Consider the following 23,455-nt stretch of genomic DNA (forward strand, 5'->3'; position numbering starts at 1 on the left):
TTCAGTTGTTACTTATTTGCTGAGTTCTGTGCACACAGTTTCTCATTTATCAGAAACTCCTGGAAGATATGTTAACAATGTCGGTTACCCGTAAGGAAGCAAACTCCGGGCAGCTCCAGGTCCTTGCAGTTAATCATAACTGTTGCCGGGAGCCTTCTCTAGTATCCATGCTCTGCCACTCTGATCTCAGGCATATGACTACCCCTTTCAGCCTCAATTGCCTTACCTGTAATGGGGATAATAACAACACCTCCTAGGGTTCTTGTGAAGACTAAATGAGATAACATCAGTACTCCAGAAATGGAAGCTTCTATTGCTATGACTACTACTACTTTCACTATTACGAATATCCTGACATGAATATAGCAACTACAACAGTGGACCCCAGGACGCTGAGAAACCACAGAATGAAGGTTCACCTGGGACCCCTCTCACAGAGCTGGGATTCCTGAATTGTGCAAGTGGGTTTCACATATAGAAATGGAAGTCCAAGCATTAGGAAAAATAATGCATGCTGGGCTTAATACCTAGGTGATGGGTTGATAGGTGCAGCAAACCGTCATGGCACATGTTTACCTATGTAACAAACCTGCACATCCTGCACATGTACCCTGGAACTTAAAATAAAAATAAATAATAAATTAATTAATAGGCCAGGTGCAGTGGCTCACGCCTGTAATCCCAGCACTTTGGGAGGCCGAGGCAGATGGATCACCTGAGGTTAGGGGTTCGAGACCAGCATGACCAACATGGTGAAACCCCGTCTCTACTAAAAATACAAAATTAGGCTGGGCGCGGTGGCTCACGCCTGTAATCTTAGCACTTTGGGAGGCTGAGGAGAGTGGATCACGTGAGGTCAGGAGTTCAAGACCAGCCTAGCCAACATGGTGAAACCCTGTCTCTACTAAAATACAAAAATTAGCCGGGCATGATGGCAGGTGCCTGTAATTCTAGCTATTCGGGAAGCTGAGAGGGGAGAATCGCTTGAACCCAGGAGACAGTGGTTGCAGTGAGCCGAGATCATGCCACTGCACTACAGCCTAGGCGGCTGAGAGAGATTCCGTCTCAAAAAAGCAAAACAAAACAAAAAGTAATTGGGCGTGGTGGCGCATACCTGTAATTCCAGCTACTTGTGGGGGCTGAGGCAGGAGAACTGCTTGAACCCAGGAGGTGGAGGTTGCAGTGAGATGAGATCCTGCCGTTGCACTCCAGCCTAGACAAAAAGAGCAAAATTCTGTTTCAAAAAAAAATGGATTAAAAAATAAATAGAAAGAAAGGAAGGAAGGGAGGGAGGGAGGGAGGGAGGAAGGAAGGAAGGAAGGAAGGAAGGAAGAAGGAAGGAAGGAAGGAAGGAAGGAAGGAAGGAAGGAAGGAAGGAAGGTAGGTCAGTCCCAAGGTTAAGATCTTGGTGAGACCACTTATTCACTGGTTTATTTCAACATCAAGCCTATCTCTACTCCTTCACCATCCAACAGGAAAGCTACCAGTAGCCAAAGGTGGCTGGTGAGCACTTGAAATGTGCCAGTCTAAGCTGAGATGTTTTTTAAGTACGAAATACACATTGGATTTCAAAGACAGTACCCAAACAAAGTAAAAATATAAAAATACTTTAAAATATCGATTGCATGTTGAAGTGATAACATTTTAGATCTTCTGGGTAGGGTAATCAACTTGTTCTGGTTTGTCAGGGACTTTACTGGTGTAAGCATGATAGGTCTGCATCCCAGGAGATATCTTATTCCTGGGCAAACCCGGACATTGGGTCACCTTACTTTGGGTTAAGTATATAATTGTCATAAATTTTACCTATTTCTTTTTACTGTTTTTTTTTTTTCTTTTTTTGAGATTTGCTCTGCCCCCCAGGCCGGAGTGCAATGGCGTAATCTCAGCTCACTGCAACTTCTGCCTCCCGGGTTCAAGTGATTCTCCTGCCTCAGCCTCCTGAGTAGCTGGGATTATAGGCACGCACCACCACGGCCGGCTAATTTTTGTATTTTTAGTAGAGATGGGATTTCACCATGTTGGCCAGGCTGGTCTCGAACTCCTGACCCCAGGTGATCCACCCACCTCGGCCTCCCAAAGTGCTGGGATTACAGGCGTGAGCCACCGTGCCCGGCATCTTTTTACTTTTTGAATGACACTTACAGGGGCCTTAGCACGTTACTGGCTGTTGGGTGGAGTTGATCACATTTCACCTAGCAGGAAGGAGGGCCCTGGGAGTCACACTAGCTGATGAGTTTTGATGGATGAGTGCGAATGGAGGAAAGTATGAGGAACTGAGAGCCTTGGTCGTGGGGGAGGAAGAGGTTACCAACTCTGCCTGGAGTGAATCTGCTGCTCAGGGGGCCAATGGTATGGACAAAACCATGTTCCAGGCTTGGGGAGAGCATGGGGGCCCTTGGTCAAAATACAGCCTTTGGAGTTAGACCCAGGTTCAAGTTCAGCTTTGTCCAGTCATTACCAGCTGACCAATAGCAAATCTTATCACTTAATCACTAATGAGGGGAACAAGCATTCAAATATAGTCATGTGCCCATAATGACATTTCTGTCAACAACAGACAGCACAACACATTACTTTTGTGTTTGTGGTGATGCTGGTGTCATCAGAACCTTCTGTGTTGCAGTCCTGTAAAAATATAGCACGGGCCGGGGGCAGTGGCTTACACTTGTGGAGGCAGAGATTGCAGTGAGCCGAGATTGCACCACTGCACTCCAGCCTGGGCGACAAGAGTGAAACTCCGTCTCAAAAACAAAAAAACAAAAAACAAACAAACAGAAAAACAAACAAACAAAAAAATACTTTTTATTGCCTGGGCATGGTAGCTCACGCCTGTAATCCCAGCACTTTGGGAGGCTGAGGCAGGAGGATTGCTTGAGCCCAGGAATTTGAGACCAACCTGGGCAACATGGTGAAACCCTGTCTCTACAAAAAATACAAATATTAGCCAGGCATGGTGGTGCACCCCTATAGTCCCAGCTACTTGGGAGGCTGAAGTGGGAGCATAACCTAAGCCCAAGGAGGTCGATAATAAAATTTTAAAAATTTTTAGTAGAGATGGGATTTCACCATGTTGGATCAGGCTGATCTCAAACTCCTGGCCTCAGGTGATCTGCCCACCTCGACCTCCCAAAGTGCTGGAATTACAAGCGTGAGTCACCGTGCCCAGCCAACATACTTGTTTATTATCAAATATTATATACTGTACATAATTGTATGCATAATTGTATGTTTTTATATATATATATATTTTTTGAGACAGTCTTGCTCTGTCACCCAGGCTAGAGTGCAATGGCACCATATCAGCTCACTGCTCCTGGGTTCAAGCCATTCTCCCGCCTCAGCCTCCCAAGTAGCTGAGATGACAGGCACCCACCATCATGCCCCGCTAATTTTTTTTGTATTTTTGTAGAGATGGGGTTTCACCATGTTGGCCAGGCTGGTCTTGAACTCCTGACCTCAGGTGATCCGCCCACCTCAGCCTCCCAAAGTGCTGGGATTACAGGCGTAACCTACCATGCCTGGCCAATAAAAAGTTTTAAATACAGAAAAAAGTTTATGGGGCCGGGTGCGGTGGCTCAAGCCTGTAATCCCAGCACTTTGGGAGGCCGAGACGGGTGGATCACGAGGTCAGGAGATCGAGACCATCCTGGCTAACACGGTGAAACCCCGTCTCTACTAAAAAAATACAAAAAACTAGCCGGGCGAGATGGCGGGCGCCTGTAGTCCCAGCTACTCGGGAGGATGAGGCAGGAGAATGGCGTAAACCCCGGAGGCGGAGCTTGCAGTGAGCTGAGATCCGGCCACTGCACTCCAGCCCGGGCGACAGAGCGAGACTCCGTCTCAAAAAAAAAAAAAAAAAAAAAAAAAAAAAGAAAAAAGTTTATGGAATAAGGATGTAAAGAAAGAATTTTTGTATAGCTTATAATGTGTTTGTGTTTTAAGCTGTTATTACAAAAGCCAAAAAGTCAAAGAATTAAAAAATATATGAAATAAAAAAATTACAGTAAGCTAAGGTTAATTTCTTATTGCAGAAGAAAAAAGTTAAAAAATAAACTTAGTATAACCTCAGTGCACAGTGTTTACAAAGTCTACAGTAGTGCACAGTAATGTCCTACCTTCACATTCACGTACCACTCACTCACTGACTCACCCAGAGCAAATTCCAGTGCCGCAAGCTCCATTTATGGTAACTGCCCATACTGGTAGACCATTTTTATCTATCTATCTATCTATCTATCTATTTATTTATTTATTTAGTTAGTTAGTTAGTTAGTTAGTAAGTTAGTTTTTGAGATGGAGTCTTGCTCTGTCTCCCAAGCTGGAGTGCAGTGGTGTGATCTCGGCTCACTGTAACCTCTGCTTCCCAAGTTCAAGCAATTCTCCTACCTCAGCCTCCCAGGTAGCTGGGATTACAGGCGCCTGCCACTATGCCTGGCTAATTTTTGGATTTTTAGTAGAGACAGGGTTTTGCCATGTTGGTCAGGGTGTCTCAGACTCCTGATCTCAAGTGATCCACCCGCCTTGGCCTCCCAAAGAGCTGGGATTACAGGTATGAGCCACCACGCGTGGCCCAATTTTATCTTTTATATTGTATTTTTATTATCCTTTTTAAATGTTTAGATTCACAAATACTTACTGTAACAACTGCCTACAGTATCAATATAGTAACTTGCTGTACAGGTTTGTAGCCCGGGGCAACAGGCGATCCCCTCTAACCTGGATGTGTGGTCGCCTGTAGCATCTAGGTCTGTGTGAGCACACTCTCTGGTGTTCCTATCATGACAAAATCCTCTAGCATTCCCATTGTTAAGCAACACAAGAGTGTACTTACTAAGTCCCTATTGTGAGCCAGGGCCAGGTAATATATTCTCGCCCCCAGGCTGTTGTGACCATTTCTAGTGAGTCAGTTCATCTGTCTGAACAAAGCACTTTGACATTGATTGTATGCAAATAACCTGTTACAGAATGGTTCTACCCATAAATTGGCTGGCCTCTCTTGGGCAGCCCTCAAAGTTGCAAGCCCTTGCCTGCAGTCCTGCTTAAGTCTCTTCCTCAGAAGCTTGCCTGCTCTGAACTCCTCTCCCAAACCAGGTTAGCAGCCCCTTCTCTGGTACCAGGGCACCCTGTGCCTCTCTTCCAGACTTGCATTATGGTTCTAACTGTGCTGTGTGGCCTGGGCAAGCCGCTCAACCACTTGGTTACTTCTTCTTTTTTTTTTTTTTTGAGACGGAGTTTCACTCTTGTTGCCCAGGCTGGAGTGCAATGGCGCAATCTTTGCTCACTGCAACCTCTGCCTCCTGTGTTCAAGTGATTCTCCTGCCTCAGCCTCCCAAATAGCTGGGATTACAGGCATGTGTCACCAGGCCCAGCTAATTTTTTGTATTTTTAGTAGAGATGGGGTTTTTTCACGTTGGTCAGGCTGGTCTCGAACTCCCAACCTCAGGTGATATGCCCACCTCGGCCTCTCAAAGTGCTGGGATTACAGGCATGAGCCACCGCACCCAACTTGGAAGAAATTGCTTTGCACTGTGCTTGGCACAGAGGAACAGCAGGTGTTCATTCGATGCTTGCTGTTGTAATTACTCAGGCTTTTGTCAACAGAGGGCTGGCCTGAGACTCTGCCATATCTCAGAACCTAGCACAGAACCTGGATGAGTACAGAGTAAGTGCTCAATGTATGCTGTGGTAGGCAGAATAACAGCCCCCAAAGATGTTCACATCTTAACTCCCAGGACCTGTGAACATTCCCTTAAGTGGCAAAGGGGAATTAAGGTTGCAAACAGGATTCGGGTTGTTCATCAGTTGATTTTAAAATAGGGAGATCGGGCGGATCACGAGGTCAGGAGATCGAGACCATCCTGGCTAACACGGTGAAACCCCGTCTCTACTAAAAATACAAGAAAATTAGCCGGGCGAGGTGGCAGGCGCCTGTAGTCCCAGCTACTCGGGAGGCTGAGGCAGGAGAATGGCATGAACCCGGGGGGGCGGAGCTTGCAGTGAGCCGAGATCGCGCCACTGCACTCCAGCTTGGGGCACAGAGCAAGACTCCGTCTCAAAAAAAAAAAAAAATAAATAAAAAATAGGGAGATCGTGGTGGACTAACCAGCTGGCCCAGTGTAATCTTAAGAGTCCTTAAAAGGGCCAGGTGTGGGGAGGCTGAAGCTGCAGGAAGCTGAGATTGAGTCATAGCACTCCAGTTTGGGAGACGGAGTGAGACCTTGTCTCAAAAAAAAAAAAAAAAAAAAAGAAAGAAAGAAAGAAAGAAAAAAAAAGGCCCTAGGCAAGGTGGTTCACGCCTGTAATCCCAGCACTTTGGGAGGCAGAGGCCAGTGGATCGCTTGAGGTCAGGAGTTCAAGACCAGCCTGGCCAACATGGTGAAACCCCATCTCTACTAAAAATACAAAAATTAGCGGGGCGTGGTGGTGGGTGCCTGTAGTCCCAGCTACTCAAGAGGTTGAGGCAGGAGAATCACTTGAACCCAGGAGGAGGTTGCAGTGAGTCGAGATTGCACCACTGGACTCCAGTCTGGGCAACAGAGCGAGACTCCGTTGCAGAAAAAAAAATAAAAGAGGAAGATGCGCCTATGGAGAGAGGACTGTGTGAGAGACTCTACCTGACATAGCGGGCTTTCTTTTCTTTTTTTTTTTTTTTTTTTTTTTTTTGAGATGGAGTTTTGCTCTGTCACCCAGGCTGGAGTGCAATGGCATCATCTCAGCTCACTGCAACCTCCGCCTCCTAGGTTCAAGCGATTCTCCTATCTCAGCCTTCCCAGTAGTTGGGATTACAGGTACGCGCCACCACACCTGGCTAATTTTTGTATTTTAAGTAGAGATGGGGTTTTACCATGCTGGCCAGGTTGGTTTCCAACTCCTGACCTCAGGTGATCCACCTACCTTGGCCTCCCAAAGTGCTGGGATTACAGGCGTGAGCCGCTGTGCCCAGCCCATTGCAGGCTTTCACAGAGAAAAGGGGCAGGAGTCAGGCACGCAGGCAGCTTCTGGAAGTTAGAAAAGGCAAGGAAACAGATTCTTCCCTACAGCCTCCAGAAGGGAATGCATCTTGCCAATTTAGCTAAGCGAGACCCATGTGGGCCATCGAACCTACAGAACTTAACAATAATACATTTGTGCATGTGTGTTTTCAAAGACACTAAGTTTTGGTAACTTGTTACAGCAGTAACTGGAACCTAAGACAGGTAGCAAGCCTTATTGTTCATTTTTACCACACTACTGGGCTGTTGGTGATGGTGGATTTACACTTTTCTCTCCCATTAGGCTGTGAACTCCTTGAAGTTGTGCAATACGTTTGTCTGATTTACTACTGGTTGGCAGGCTCTGAGAAGAATGCCTGGTACACAAGTGGAGCTCAATAAAAGCCCTCACTGAATTTTATTGAATGTATATGTGGATGTAGACCTCCGCTCTGCGCGCCCCTCCCGCAAGTCCCACTGCTGCCCGACCCATTCTGTCCGGCTCCCAGTCCCCGCGAGTCCCCCCACCCCAGGGCTGATGGGGTGATTTAGGCAGCCCTACGTCCTGCTGGGGTGGTGGGCTTCGAGCGCGGGTCCCAGGACGCCGTGAGGCGCAGTGCCTGCAGCAGGCGGCAGGGGGCGAGCGTGGCCCAGGAAATCCCGCGGGAGGGTCGGTACGGGGCGGGGCTTAGGGGCGGGGCGGCTCAGCGCGCAGGCGCGGGGCCAGGCGCCTCGCGCGGCCAGAGGCGGGCGGCCGCAGAGCAGCACCGGCCGTGGCTCCGGTAGCAGCAAGTTCGAACCCCGCTCCCGCTCCGCTTCGGTTCTCGCCACTTCGGCCCTTGGGCCTCCAAACACCAGTCCCCGGCAGCTCGTTGCGCACTGCGTTCTCCCCGCCACCAGGATGCCGGTAACCGAGAAGGATCTGGCGGAGGACGCGCCTTGGAAGAAGATACAGCAGAACACTTTCACACGCTGGTGCAATGAGCACCTCAAGTGCGTGAACAAACGCATCGGCAACCTGCAGACCGACCTGAGCGACGGGCTGCGGCTCATCGCGCTGCTCGAGGTGCTCAGCCAGAAGCGCATGTACCGCAAGTACCATCAGCGGCCCACCTTTCGCCAGATGCAGCTCGAGAATGTGTCCGTGGCGCTCGAGTTCCTGGACCGTGAGAGCATCAAGCTCGTGTCCATCGGTGAGTTCTCTGGCCAGGCCCAGGCGCCGACTGTGGTGCCGACCCGCCCCCGCGCGTGCACCCCTGCGGAGGGCGAGGACTTCCCGCAGCGCGCCCCCACCTGGGAGTCGTCCCCGGGGGTGGGATATAGGGGGCCTAGACCCCCTCCCCGGTGCCCTCCTCTGGGCTGGGACCTGTTGGGATCGCTCCCCGCCGTGCGCCCCAGCAGTGCACCTTTGGCTGGCTAAGGGTTGAGGGTTTGGACTGGGGTCACAGGAGGAGAGGTGGAGTTGTGGCATTTCTCTGCACCTGGGGCGCCCCTATGGGAGCTAGGGGACTAGAAACCCTCGTTCGCCATCCCCGGGGGCGGGGCCCTAGAGTCAGATGCTCTCCGGAGCGCTCGCCCGGCTGCGCCCAGGTTGGTGCTCTCTGCGGCAGCTGAATGGGCGTTGGCTCGGAGGCCGGGCCATGAGACCTGGGGAGGAACCGTTCTCTGCGCCTGGGGCCTCCCCGCCCAGGTGGAGACAGAGACTTGGTACCTTCCCCTGCTGTCGCTGGAATGGGTGTGGGCCCCGAGGTTGCCAGGGGAGGCGCGGGTGTGTGTCCTGGCTCCCTCTGCTCCCAGCTCAGCTCTGGCCGCGCCGCAGGTTGAACCCACTCCTTGCTGCCGAAGTTATAATGTAGGGATGGTGGTGGTAACAGTAATTGCTGTCTTGTAGGGAGCCCAACTAGCGTCCTCTGTGTACTGTCAGCCTTCTAAGTTATCTCCGTCCCTACACATCCTGCGAGCTGGGGTGAGGCTAGACCCGTTTTAGAGATAAGAGGGTCCAGAGGGTTAGTTGACTTGTCCAAGGTCAGCAAGTAGGGCCCAGCTGAGAATTGAAGGAAGTGGGCGACAGTTAGAAGAAGGCTTTGTTTTCCTCTCCCCTCCCAAACCCACACCAGGGTCTTCCTGAAAGGAGGGAGGGAATTGGTGTCTCTTGCTGGACTGGGCCCCCTGGACTGGGGAGGAAGAATAAGGATGAAGTCTCCCTTGTGGTCTGAGATGGGCGCTTCCAGGAGGGCCACAAGGCGGCTGAGAGTGTGGGCCGTGACAGTAGGGGCAAGGAGTTTATGTGTGTGTGCATGTGGACATGTGTGCAGAGAATGTGTGTACACACATAGCATGTATGTATAGCATGTGCATATGCAAAGAGAGTTTGTGTGTACACGGAATGGGTGTGCAGAGTATGTTTGTATGCAGAGAATGTGTATCCGCCTATGTGTGTGTGTGTGTGTGTGTGTGTGTGTGTGTGGGTGGGTGGGTGGGTTTGGGCGGGAGAGGGTCCTGGGTCTGGATCACTTCCTAAGGAGAACCAGGGACTGGCCCTGGCTTGTGACCTGGGTCTTTTCCTGAGGAAAGCAGGTCACTATAGTGACCCTAGTGACAGGAAGAAAGGGAGATGGGTGTGGCTGCCAGGACTTTCTCCAGTGGAAAAGGGATTCCCTCTAGGCTGAGCCTCCCCTAGGCCTCAGGGCCTCACCCTTCCCTTCCCCCACACCTGTCCTGGCAGGTAGGGCTGCTTCCTGCTTCCTGGGCAGCCGCACCACCCAGCCCAGCGGCACCACCCAGCCGATCTCCAGCAGCCCTCCCCCTCCCCAAGGGTGGCTTCCGGGCAGAAAAACCCACATGCCATGCCGTTGTCTTCTTCCTGGGGTCCATCTCCTGTACTGGGGAGGGATAACCTCAGAATCTTCTGGAATTCTTTACCGTTCAGAAACCAGCCTCCCCTCTGAAGAATCCCAAGGCCCAGCTGGGCCCAACTTGGATCTGTTCTTTGTTTTAAAAATGTGTATTTATTTAATTAACTGAATAAAGAAACTTAAAGTAAACCAGAAGTATCCAGATATGACATGAAATCTCTAAAACAACAACCAAACCAAACCAAACCGCCAGCACTAGCAAATCACAGACTGCCTGATCTACCAACTGTTTACAAAGGCAGCAGCTACTTCCAGCACTGTCTGTCATCAGTGCCTGGGGCTGTGGGTCTCATTCTAGATTTTGTCTGGTCGCTTACATTTTTTTACTTGGTTCTCCTGATTCCCTGCTCCCCCTACTCCCTACCACCCCGCCCCAAGATGGAGCCTTGCTCTGTCTCCAGGCTGGAGTACAATGGTGCCATCTCCGCTCACTGCAACCTCCACCTCCCGGGTTCAAGCGATTCTTCTGCCTCAGCCTCCTGAGTAACTGGAAATACAGGCACGCGCCACCACACCCGGCTAATTTTTATATTCTTAGGAGAGATGGGGTTTCAGCATGGTGGCCGGACTGGTCTCGAACTCTTGACCTCATGACCCACCCGCCTCGGCCTCCCAAGTGCTGGGGTTACAGGTATGAGCCACCGCGCCCAGCCCGGTCCTCCTGATTTTTATTTTCAAATCCACTCAGGCCCTGGCTACTCCCATTGTCCCAACATTCCAGGGTTAGTTCCCCTTCCTCTGTGCTGGGCCTGTGGGCTGTTGGCAGCTTCTTCCTGTTCCTACCACAACTTACATTCTAGTTTTTTCCTTTTTAATGATTTCTTGGATCATATTCCCCAGAGTGACATTCCTGGGTTAAAGGGTGTGACCACATTTATGACTTGTATCATTGGCTGTCTAATTGCTGTCCCGAGAGATCTTGCAACAAACAGGTTTTCCAGCCTCTGGAGACCACAGAGAGCCTTGGCAAGTGCCAGGACTGCTGTGGGGATAAAGCAGGAGGCTTCTTCCCTCAGCTCTTGAGGCTGTTGTGGGTAATGGTCCTTCAAGGCAAAGTTACCTCCAGCTTGGACTAAGGTTCATATATTCATTGCTTAGGTTGTGTTACATTGTGCTGACAATGACACTAGCTTCTATTTGCGGGCACCTACTGGGTGTTAAGTGTGTTCTATTGATCACCCCATTGAATCTTCACGCTAATCATTGATTGATAGCAACTACTGCCCTATCTCTCTAATGATCTGCTTCTGCAAGTCACTTAGAGAGTTCAGGGCTTAACTCTGTCCTGGGCATGTGTTGCTTAGAAAATGGTGCCTGTTAATTAAATAAGGTGCTGTCTAATAATTATCTCAAAAGTAATGCCAGGGCTGGATGCTGTGGCTCACACCTGTAATCCCAGCACTTTAGGAGGCCAAGATGGGCAGATCACCTGAGGTCAGGAGTTTGAGACCAGCCTGGACAACATGGTGAAGCCCCATCTCTACTAAAAATAGAAAAATTAGCTGGGCATGGTGGTGCATACCTGTAGTCCCAGCTACTCGGGAGGCTGAGGCATGAGAATTGCTTGAACCGGGGAGGTGGAGGTTGCAGTGAGCCGAGGTCTTTGTGTAACTGCACTTCAGCCTGGGAGACAGAGTGAGACTCTGCCTTAAAAAAAAAAAAATCATGCCAGAATGGTTTGCACACTGAAGGGACATTCAAAATCAGGGGAGAACAGCCTGGTTGTTCCTGTTTGGTTGATCCTACTCTTGCCGCGGTTAGTATTATTATCTTTATTTAAAGATGGGAAACAGGAGTGAAGCCACTTGTGGAAGTGACCCAGCTAGCTAGTAAATGGTGTCTGAAACCCAGGTCTGCCCAGCTGTTGAATTGAAGCCTTAACTGACTTGCCTTCCAGTTTCAGAGATGAGTAAAATACAGCTTTTCTCTCCACATCAGAGGGTCCCTGTGACACTAGGTTTGCAAGTCTTAGGTGTTAGGGTGGTGGCTGGATACCCATACTCTGAACCTGTGACCTTTGACAAAATAGGGATGTCAGGGCCTTCCATGATTGGCAGGATGAATCCTCTGGGCTGTGATGAGCGTCTCACAAGTTGAGAGTCAGCCGGGAATTGAGTGGGGTCAGTTTGCCTCTTGTGTTTTCCTCATTGTGTTTTGTTTTTGGTTGGTTGGTTGAGATTTCCTGCTACCCAATGAATGATGTTTTATTCCATCGTCAGGGAAGGTATCGTTGAACGAATACAGGGTTTTGTACGCTTTGGATAAGGCCAGACAGTTGGGGGAGTCATTAGAATTGTGTACATGCCTCCAACTCTGCGATAGGTGGTGGTTCAACAGCTGCCAGAGGACTCTGGCTTTTCTGCCTAGAATTCACTGAAAGACAATCCTGGCTATTTATTCACATTTGTGGTTCATTGTAAGGTAGGCCCCTAGGCGCCATCCAAAAGTTGAGAATTTCCTTACGTTTCTTGTTATGTGGTGGGCAGTTCATAGCGAGGCCTCAGTGTCTTTAATTCCAGATGTTTGCCAGGAGTTGGCAGTTTTATTTACTTGTTTTTCCAAAAACCTTTCTGACATGGGGCAGCCCAGCCAGCTGGGAGGAAAAGGGGTCTCTCAGCCCAAGAATGATGATCAAGGCCTAGAAGTTTGGGTGGTGTGTTTTGTTTTGGGCCTTTAGAGAAAGAAATTGTTTCTTTTTCAGAGGATGTGGTCTGACCCTAAAGTTTACTTGACTGATTTGCACCAGGCCAGCGCCAGAGCAGGCAGGGTGCGTGTTCCCAAGACTTCGGGTCACTGGGCAGTTTCCAGGGTGGCGGGTCACTGGTCCAGTCAGCTCCTTTTCCTTCCTCTCCCTTTTGTGCTACTACTACCAAAATAATTTCCAAATAACTTTTAAGTTCTGCTCTTTCTTGCACGTCTAGCAGATGCCAGCATGTCTTTTAGGCAGTACAGAGAGTGCTTAAAAAGTAGCAAAGTTGGCTGGGCACAGTGGCTCACGCCTGTAATTCCAGCACTTTGGCAGGCTGAGGCAGGCAGATCATGAGGTCAGGAGCTCGAGACCATCCCGGCTAACATGGTGAAATCCCATCTCTACTAAAAATACAAAAAAATTAGCTGGGTGTGGTGGCGGGCACCTGTAGTCCCAGCTACTTGGGAGGCTGAGGCAGGAGAATAGTGTGAACTCAGGAGGCGGAGGTTGCAGTGAGCCGAGATCATGCCACAGTGCTCCAGCCTGGGTGACAGAGCGAGACTCTTATCTCAAAAAAAAAAAAAAAAAAAAAAAAAAGGAACAAAGTTGGCTGGGCATGGTGGCTCACGCCTGTAATCCTAGCACCTTGGGAGGCCAAGGTAGGTGGATCACCTGAGGTCCGTAGTTCGAGACCAGCCTGACCAACATGGAGAAACCCCATCTCTACTAAAAATACAAAATTAAATGGGCTTGGTGGTGCATGCCTGTAATCCCAGCTACGCAGGAGGCTGAGGCAGGAGAATAGCTTGCACCCAAGAGGTGGAGAGTGTGGTGAGCCGAGATCATGCCATTGCACTCCAGCTTGGGCAACAGGAGCAAAACTCCATCTCAAAAACAAAAAAATAGCAAAGTAGCATGCTTTGTCAGAATTATTAATAACAAGTTCTGGGCCATGTACAACAAGGTGGCACATTAGCATTCAATGTTACTTGTGTAGCAGTTAAGAGCAAGGATTCTTGGTTCAAATCCTACTTGCCACTAAGTAGCTATTAAGAAACTTCTGTGCCTTGGTTTTCTTATCACTAAAATGGGGATAATAACTACTTCCTTAAAAGGCTGTTATAAAGATTAAACAAGTTAATAATTTTTAAAGTGCTTGGCCCAGTTTATGGTACATAGTAAGTGCTCTGTGAGTGCCTGTTAATTAAATAAGACACTGTCTAATCATCTCAAAAGTCATGCCGGAAAGGTTTGCACACTGAAAGTGCATTTAAAATCAGCACACTCTGGGGAGAACAGCTTGGTTGGCTAAGGTTGATCCTACTTGCTAAAATATGGCTATGGACTGCCTAGAGGATGTTGCCTCCTTGAAAGGGGCTGCCCCCTGGTATGTTGTGGCTGCCTCCAGGGCCCATTCACACCAGCTTTGTTTCCAGGCTGGACAGGGAGCTCCAGGCGGCTGGTCATTCCAGCCTCCCACCCCGTTCAGGAATCTCTGGGCCAAATCACTTCCAGATGGTGGTTGGGCCTCTGTGGAGTTCTCCCAGCAACAGCGGAGCCAGCATGCCAGTCAGCAGCCGCCTTCGTTCTTGGAGAGTCTGTGCTAAAAGAGGGCTTTGATTTGGAGCCAAATTGTGTCTCGGGTCCTGGTTTTGTGCTATGAGGCAGGTACCATGCAGTGGGCTGCTGGCTTAGTTGAGGATAGCTGCCCTGCTCCTTGGGGGAGCAGATACCCAGGCCCTGGAGCCTTTAGGCCCTCCCTCCAGTGGCTCCATGGTCAGGGTGCCAGTCACCCTGCTTTTTCTTTTTCTTTCTTTTTTTTTTTTGAGACAGAGTCTTGCTCTGTTGCCCAGGCTGGGGTGCAGTGGTGCGATCTTGGCACTTGCAACCTCTGTCTCCTGGTTCAAGCAATTCTCCTGCCTCAGCCACCTGAGTAGCTGGGATTCCAGGCATGCACCACCATGCCTGGCTAATTTTTGTATTTTTAGTAGAGGTGAGGTTTCACCTTGTTGGTCAGGCTGGTCTTGAACTCCCAACCTCATGATCCGCCTGCCTTGGCCTCACAAAGTGCTGGAATTACAGGCGTGAGCCACCGGGCCCGGCCAGCTTTGCTACATCAGTCTCCAGGTAGCACATCCTAGGCAAAACTAGATGTAGCCTAATGATTCAGGGCCTCTGTCTGAAGCTAGACCGTCTGGATTCTAATCCGCACTCTGCCTGCAGGGCCTCTGTCTGAAGCTAGACCGTCTGGATTCTAATCCGCACTCTGCCTGATACCAGTTGTGCAACTCTAGTCCACTCTTTTAACCTTTCTCTGACTGCTTCCCTGTCTATAAAATGCAAGAGCAAAATAGTTGCTATCTTATTGTTGCTGGAAGCATTATATTTGATTAGGTTAAGTTATAGCACAGTGTTGTCATTATCACTATTAATATTGTGCTTTTGGACCCAAGTCCAGGACTTTGTCTTGTCTTCTGCCTATTCTCTGGCCAGTCCAGATATTTTTGGAATCCTATTGCTGTCATCTGGGGTGTTAGCTGTTCCCTTTCTCCAAGTTCAGAACCTCTGATGAAGATGTCTCCCAAGATCCTTTCGTCTTTTCCTCATTCAACAAATATCTGAAAGCCCATCTCTGAACCAGGCCCTGTGCTGGGTGCTGGGACCACAGGAATGAGAGGATCATGTCCTTTGCTTGCCTTAGATACTGCTCAGAGGAGAAGAGACAAGCAAGCAGGGTGAGCCATGCAGAGGAGAGCTGCTCAAACCTTCAGGCCCATGCTCATCACCTGAGGACTTCGTTAAAAATGCAGGTCTGATAGAGTAGGTGCTGGGGTGGAGGCTGGGATTCTGCTTTTCCAGCCAGCTTCAGATCCTGCTTTCTGTGGACTGCGCTGTGAGTAGCAAGGATCTAGGTGCCAAGCCCTCTGAAAAGGAGGAGCACCTACCCCCAGGCTGGGTATGGGGAACCTTCTAGATTAGCTGAAGGGACCTTTCAGCTAAGACCTAAAGCATGACTAGAATTAGGCAGGCAAACAAACATTTAGCACAGGAGCAGGAGCAGATGAGCGTGCCAGTTTAGAGGTCTTGATGCTCAGGTCAGAGGGGCAGTGGAGGGGTGGGCAGGGCTGGCTTACCAAGGACTTTCTGAGACGGGAGGCTGCCTGTGGGGTGTGCTCCTTGAGTTTGTTTGTTTATTTATTTTTTTGAGTTGGAGTTTCACTCTTGTTGCCTAGGCTGGAGTGCAGTGCAGTGGCATGAGCTCGACTCACTGCAGCCTCCACCTCCTGGGTTCAAGAGATTCTCCTGCCTGAGCTTCCCAAGTAGCTGGGATTTATAGGCATGTGCACACCTGGCTAATTGTGTATTTTTAGTACATATGGGGTTTCACCATGTTGGTTAGGCTGGTCTTGAACTCCTGACCTCAGGTGATCCACCCGCCTGGCCTCCCAAAGTGCTGGGATTACAGGAGTGAGCCACCGCATCCAGCCCCTTGTTTAGTGTAGGGTGGTAAACCCAGGCGAAAGGGGTCATCTATCTCAGGAATATCACCTGTTGCTCCAATCATTCCTATTAGAAGAAAGTTTTGTATGTGCCCCTGCCTCATATATATATATTTATATTTATATTTATATCTATATGTTTATATTTATAAGCTATAAACATATTCTGCCGTCAATTTATATATTAAATATTAGTAAAGCTTAGTTTCTTTTTAGATGACAAATCCGAATATAAAATCTGTTTTTTTTTCTGGCTCTAACGGATTATCTTGTGTACCCTTGGAGTGCATATACCTCTTTTGGAGGCTCCTGTGAAGGCTTGTGTTTCCCCATTTAGTTTTTTTCTTTTTTCCATATTCTTGTTATTCTGCTTCTAATTTTCATCTTTGAGTATTCTCAGTTAAGGAGCTGGATCTGTAATTGTAACCCCTTCCCCCAACAATAAGTTTAACTAAATGAAAACATTCAATGGAATGAGCCATTTTAATCTAAATGGGGCTATTTCCTGCTTTTATAATGATTACAATTGCTTTTCATGACATTCTCCTCGAAGACATCTTACATGACTGTTGTAAATCTAGTTATTCATTAAACGGGTGCAGTAATCCCTAAATTGGCTCAGGTTACTGTATAATAAACAATAATACTTTCTTCTTCAGGAGCCTGAGAAGTGATCTTGTGTTTTTTTTTTTTTTTTTTTTTTTTTGAGACGGAGTCTTGCTCTGTCGCCCAGGCTGGAGTGCAGTGGCCGGATCTCAGCTCACTGCAAGCTCTGCCTCCCGGGTCTATGCCATTCTCCTGCCTCAGCCTCCCGAGTAGCTGGGACTACAGGCGCCCGCCACCTCGCCCGGCTAGTTTTTTGTATTTGTTTAGTAGAGACGGGGTTTCACCGTGTTAGCCAGGCTGGTCTCGATCTCCTGACCTTGTGATCCGCCCGTCTCAGCCTCCCAAAGTGCTGGGATTACAGGCTTGAGCCACCGCGCCCGGCCTGTGATCTTGTGTTTTTAAGGTGCCTAGCTCACTTTTCATAGGAAACTGAGTCCATGTACCAGGAAGGAAGCTTTTTGGGGAAAATGATTAGAAAACCAAATGGGTCTCTTTATGACTAAAGTGATGAACCAGTAGGTGAGAGTAGGTGTAGATGGTATAGAGGACAGAGTTACTGGGAATTTTAATCAGGCCTGCTTAGTATCACAATTTATTATTTCATTTTATTTTTATTATTATTTTTTTGAGATGGAGTTTTGCTCTTATCATCCAGGCTAGAGTGCAGTGGTGCTATCTCAGCTCACTGCAACCTCCGCCTCCCGGGTTCAAGTGATTCTCCTGCCTCAGCCTCCCAAGTAGCTGGGATTACAGGCATGCGCCATCACGCCCAGCAAATTTTTTTGTGTTTTTAGTAGAGATGAGGGTTCTCCATGTTGGTCAGGCTGGTCTTGAACTCCGGACCTCAGGTGATCCGCCCACTTTGGCCTCCCAAAGTGCTGGGATTACAGGTGTGAGCCACCGCGCCTGGCCAGTATCAGGATTTATTCTGTGGGAGGGGAAGGGAACAAAGAAAAATACTGAGCTATGTTTGAAGCTCCTGCCCTCTAAGAGCCTTAGAGCAGCTGCCTCAAATGTGTTCCTTTGATAAACTGTAAATAGTTGTTGTAACTCTTCTGCAAACAGTTTATTTTTAAAAACAATTTGATGAGATTTTACTTACGCCTATTGTTTGAGTACAGCATTTACCAAAGAACAGTTTTGGCCAGATCCCATGCAGTAGAATGTCCTTGGCCAAAATTTTCTTGTACTATAAGCAAAGGAACAGTTTGGTTTTTCACTTAGTCAAGACTGCCTATCAGACTGAGTTACTGTGACAGAGCCGCTGAGTCTCTCCCTTTCCCATTATCAAAACCTGGCTTTTCTAAGCAGCACATGTAGAAAGCTTGGCAAGGAGGATCCTTGTCCTCCTACATATTATTCCTTGGCTCTTCTTGGTACCAAGAATACATACAAATAATGCTGACTGTGTTCCGAATGTTGAGGCGTGCACTGTTGAGGATATTTATTCTCTAATATAACATCTAGTATTTCTCATACCTGCCATCTGCTGAGCATTGGTCTGTCTTACTTATACTACTTCTAATCCTCATGAACTCTGCAAAACTAGTGGCTTTACATGTATGAGAAAACAAAAGAACTTTTATCGGAGGAAGGCGAGTCCTTTTAAAGTATCAGGCCTGGAAAGACATTAAATGAGACAGCAATCACATTCTAGTACCCTCTTTGAGCTATGTATTCATTGACTTATTTTTTTAAATTTTTTTTTTTTTTTGAGACAGAGTTTTGCTTTGTCACCAGGTTGGAGCATAGTGGTGCAATCTTGGCCCATGGCAACCTCCGCCTCCAGGGTTCAAGTGATTCTCATGCCACAGCCTCCTGAGTAGCTGGGATTACAGGCGCCTGCCACCTTGCCTGGCTACTTTTGGTATTTAAATTTTATTTATTTTTTATTTATTTATTTTGAGATGGGGTCTCACTCTGTCACCCAGGCTGGAGTGCAGTGGCACGATCTTGACTCACTGCAACCTCTGCCTCCCGGGTTCCAGCAATTCTCCCGCCTCAACCTCTCTAGTAGCTGGGATTACAGGTGCCTGGTACCACAGCCAGTTAATTTTTTGTATTTTTAGTAGAGATGGGGTTTCAGCATGTTGGCCAGGCTGGTCTTGAACTCCTGACCTCAAATGATCTGTCTGCCTCAGTCTCCCAAAGTTCTGGGATTACATGTGTGAGCCACTGTGCCCTGCCTATGTATTCATTTCTCAAAATTGGTTGCTGGCTAGGTGCGGTGGTACATTCCTGTCCTGTAATCCCAGCACTTTCGAAGGCCGAGGCTGGAGCATCTGTTGAGGCCAGGAGTTCAAGACCAGCCTGGGTGAGATCGCATCTCTACAAAAAAATTAAAAAATTATCTGGATGCAGTGGCAAAAACCTGCATAGTCATAGCTACTTAGGAGGCTGAGATGGGAGGATAGCTTGAGCCCAGGAGTTCATCTGCAGTGAGCTATGATTACATCACTGCACTCTAGCCTGGGCGACAGAGTGAGACCCATTTCTGAAACAAAGAAATTGCTATTGTCACAATTAGCTATAAATTAATCTAATAATGCTGCACGCAGTACTATAATCCACACCCTATAGCTTAACGATGGATGGTCAACCACTGGTCAATGCTATTTCTGTAAGCCAATAGGAATTCCTGACAAACAACTTTGTATCAGTCCACTGCCTGTCTGTCCCCTTTTTTGCTTTTAAAAACCTGCTTGTAACAAAGGCCAAACAGAGCTCATATCCAAGGTTACTTGGGCCTGAGTCTTTCAGGCAGCTGGTCTTCACTTTGGCTCAGGTAAACTCTTTAATAGTTTAAATTTTAAGCCTCAGCAGCCTCTTTCTTTTAGGTTGACATCTGTTTCTATTTTACAGATGAGAAAACTGAGGCTGCCTCACTTTACAGGTCAGGCTTAATCCCTGCCTGCATCATGCTGTAAAAGACTTTTGTATTTGGGTTTGACACTCTGTAAAGTAAAATAGATATATTATAGTGAGAGGGTGTGGAAGAGACTGTTGTCTGCTTCTGTGGATTTTTTTCTTCTTGTTTTGCTTTCCTCCAAACTTTACTCATTTGCACTTGATTCATGTGAAACTGAAATTTCCTTCTACAAAACAAAACTTTTTGGGGGCTACCTGCCTTATCTTTTCCCACACCATGGAGCTCTGACTGGGACCTTTCCACAGTTTTTGGAGACATTGCTCTAGTTCTTGCCCTGTCTTTGGTTCGGGTGGTGGGGGGCAGTAATGTCACTGCAGGTGTGGACAATAGGGACTAGCTAAAGATTGCTTTGGGGGAGGTGGGCAGGGCTTTTCTTTGTGAGATCTGGAAACCAGAGGTGAGGAAGGAGAAGCCCCTGGAACTCCTCCTGGCTACAGGGCTCACAGCACACACCATGACACCACAGGACATGTCTGTGAGTGTGTGTGTGTGTTGGGGGGAGTGTTGTTGAGAGCCAACTATGCCAGGAGATCCTTGGTGACAGCGGACATAGGCACAGCTGTGCTCTGTCAGGAATGAGTTCACCCACACCCTTTTCTTCTGCTACCTTATTTAACTGGTGGGAGGGTGTGCTGGGTTGTGTTTGCTGGTGAGCCCAGCAATTGCACCCTTCTTTCCAGGCCTGGCACCCGGCCTTTATCAGTCTCATGGCCCTGGCACAAGTGGGCAGCCTGCTTCCAATCCAGCCAGGCGGCTTTCGGCTCATCTGCAGGTAGCCTCGTGGGCAGACCTCTTGCTGTGCACTGCAGCGCGAAGCTTCCTGAGCCAGAGCTGAACTTGTGATCCCCACGGGCATCTCCTGAGGCGCACCTCTCCTGAGAGAGAAAGCTGGTCTGTCCAGCCCATTCAGGGCTCAGCCTCCCCAGCTGTCGCAGGGCTGGCTTGCTGAAAGGTCTGGGTGTTAACACAGCACTCCTGTTCTCTCTCTCTGAAGGCCCTTTATGCTGGCATGAATTCCTTTTCTCATAGAGATCTGAAAGCTCTTTTGACTAAATGGGTCACCTTTCTGAGTATTTTCATAAGGCTGTCAGCCTTTACCATGCCAGACAACTTTTCTGGAATTTCCTTTCCAGAAAAAAAAAAAAAAAAGGCTACTAAAGAGGTTGGAGTTATTTGGAACGCAGGGTGGAATTTTGGCATTCGAGCTATAGGGAAATGGGTGGGGATTTGTGGCAGGCACTATGTAAATTTGCCGCAGCCCATAAATTCAGACTTTAAGATGAAGAATGGCAAGCAGCAGTCAGCTTGCCTTCGACAGGCAGGAGCGGTGCTGCCTTCCGCCTGTGCTGAGTGTGACTGAGGGAGAGGCAGGCCTCCTAGGGAGGCCAGGGCAGGAAAGGTTTCTTGGTGGCTAAAATAAGATTTCTCAGTTTCCCCCATGTCCCAAGAAAATAAGTTCTTATCATGCTTGTACCACACTTCTTGTGCGTATCACCCTGATTTCCCCAAACCTCCTTGAAGTGGTTTATCAGATTCCAGGGACACAGAATGGCTTGGCATCTACAGCCTATTGTGGGAGCAGGGGCCCGGCCTGGTGCTTCTTGCTCAGGAACAAACTGATTGTTCCCTTGCTGTGGGGTAAAGCAGGCCGAAGTATGGGACCAGGCCCTGCCTCCCAGGGGACCTGAGGTGCAAAGCCTTTGAGCTGAGACCCTAAAAGGCCTTTGTGAGTCTATAGTGCTATCAGTTGAGCAGAGTTCAGGGTTCTGTTTACAAGATTCCCTCTCAGCAGAGGCAGGGGTACCTGCTGGAAGACCAGGGATATGCTGCCGCTGGGACGGGGGCCCTCGGCGGAGCTTCCAGACATCCGGGGGCAGAACCCGGAATGTGTTCTGAGCGAGGCGCCTTGGCAGAGTTGGCTTGAAAGCACCTGGGCAGTGGCTTGTCACATTCCTTATCTCCACCAAAGGAGGAAAGCTAGCACCTGGGGAATGGCTCTGCCGTCAGGGAGTCCTTTACAGGAAGTGATCCAGGTGTCACATTACACTTCCTGCAGGCATGTACCTCTTACCTAATTGTCTCTCGTATTCCTTTTTCTGGCACTCTTGTCTGACATCCATGGGGAGTCACACCCAAAGTTGGGCGTGAGGTCCTCTCCTGGGCACCCAACACCTTGTTTTTTTTTTTTTTTAGAGACAGAGTCTTGCTCTGTCACCCAGGCTAGAGTGCAGTGGTGCCATCACAGCTCACTGCAGCCTCGACCTCCTTGGCTCAAGTGATCCTCCCACGTAGTCAGAATTACAGGCACACACACCAATACTCCTGGCTAATTTTGTATTTTTTGTAGAGATTCAGTTTGCTGTGTTGTCCAGGCTGGTCTTGAACTCCTGGGCTCAAGTGATCTGCCTGCCTCAGCCTCACAAAGTGTGGGGATCACAGGCATGAGCCACCGCGCTTGGCCACACTGCCCTCTCACTGAGCCGTATTGGTGTTCTAAATGGCCTTCTTACTTTCCCACGGGTCATCAGTGCTCCAGGGGCAGGCGCTGTGTCTCTTGTTTACCTCTGTGGCTCTGAGCTTGGCACTTAATAGAAATTTAATAAATAACTTGTTAAATAAACAGTCTCTAGCATAATAGGTTGAGTATTAAGTCTGGTACATTCACTTATTTGCAGTTCAGAAAATGCAAAACAGTGGTTCTTTGCTGCCTTTAGTGAAGTGGGAATTATATGTAGTAGACAGCTGGGTCTGGGGTCCCAGTGGAACACTTCACTTTTGGACTGTGATGCTGAACTTAAAGAACTTAGCACTTCATGTTCATTCTCTGGACATCTGTGATTTGCTTCAACAACTGTTAGAGAACAAGGCCTTTTCCAGGTGAAGCTCAGAAAATGAATTTAATAGGAAACTACTGAAAGTCACAATCATAGTAACAGTTTCATTAGTTATAGTGAATAGAGAGAGAGCAAGTACTAAGTATCAGGCATTGTGATAAACACTCCTTACTAATAGCTATACGAAATATCATTGCAATTCTGAGAAGTAGTTATTGTTGTAATTCCCGTTATGCAGATGAGAAAACTGAGGCACACCCAGATTGGCCAGTGAGTATGTGGTTATTACTCAGATCCTTGTCTGAGATTTTAATCTTCCTATTTTATTGCTTTCCCAAGGAAAGCCATCAGCTCAGCATGTCTTTGAAATTTGCTGCTGCTGCTGCTTTTTTTTTTTTTTGAGACAGAGTCTTGCTCTGTCGCCCAGGCTGGAGTGCAGTGGCGCAATCTTGGCTCACTGCAACCTCCGCCTCCCGGGTTCAAGCAATTCTCCTGCTTCAGCCTCCCGAGTACCTGGGATTACAGGTGCATGCCACCATGCCTGGCTATTTTGTATTTTTAGTAGAGATAGGGTTTCACCATGTTGGCCAGGCTGGTCCCGAACTCCTGACCTCAAGAAATCAACCCGCCTCAGCCTCCTAAAGTGCTGGGATCAGGTATGAGCCACTGAATTCGGCCTTTTTTGTTTTTTGTTTTTTGTTTGAAATGATGTCTCCCTTTTGTCACCCAGGCTGCGATCTTGGCTCACTGCAACCTCTGCCTCCTGGGTTCAAGTGATTCTCCTGCCTCAGCCTCCTAAGTAGCTGGGACTACAGGCGCGTGCCACTGTGCCTGGATAATTTTTGTATTTTTATAGAGACAGGGTTTGCCATGATGGCCAGGCTTGTCTCGAACTTCTCACCTCAAGTGATCCGCCTGCTTCAGCCTCCCAAAGTGCTGGGATTACAGGAGTGAGCCACTGTGCCTGGCCTGAAATTCACTTCTAATAAGTTTTTATTGGAGCATTAA

General features: G+C 48.4%; 1 protein-coding gene across 5 annotated transcripts in view; it reads left to right on the forward strand.

The window, feature by feature from the left end:
* Positions 1-7,713: 7,713 nt before the first annotated feature.
* Positions 7,714-23,455, forward strand: part of FLNB (filamin B) — a 166,480-nt gene continuing 150,738 nt past the window's right edge. For all 5 annotated transcript variants that reach the window (XM_050781117.1, XM_050781113.1, XM_050781114.1 and 2 more), the window contains exon 1: positions 7,714-8,167. In XM_050781117.1, coding sequence (XP_050637074.1) covers positions 7,876-8,167 — 292 coding nt within the window. In that variant the 5' untranslated portion in view covers positions 7,714-7,875. The remainder of the gene's footprint in view (positions 8,168-23,455) is intronic.

This window comes from Macaca thibetana, chromosome 2, assembly GCF_024542745.1.
Source record: "Macaca thibetana thibetana isolate TM-01 chromosome 2, ASM2454274v1, whole genome shotgun sequence".
NCBI lineage: Eukaryota > Metazoa > Chordata > Mammalia > Primates > Cercopithecidae > Macaca > Macaca thibetana.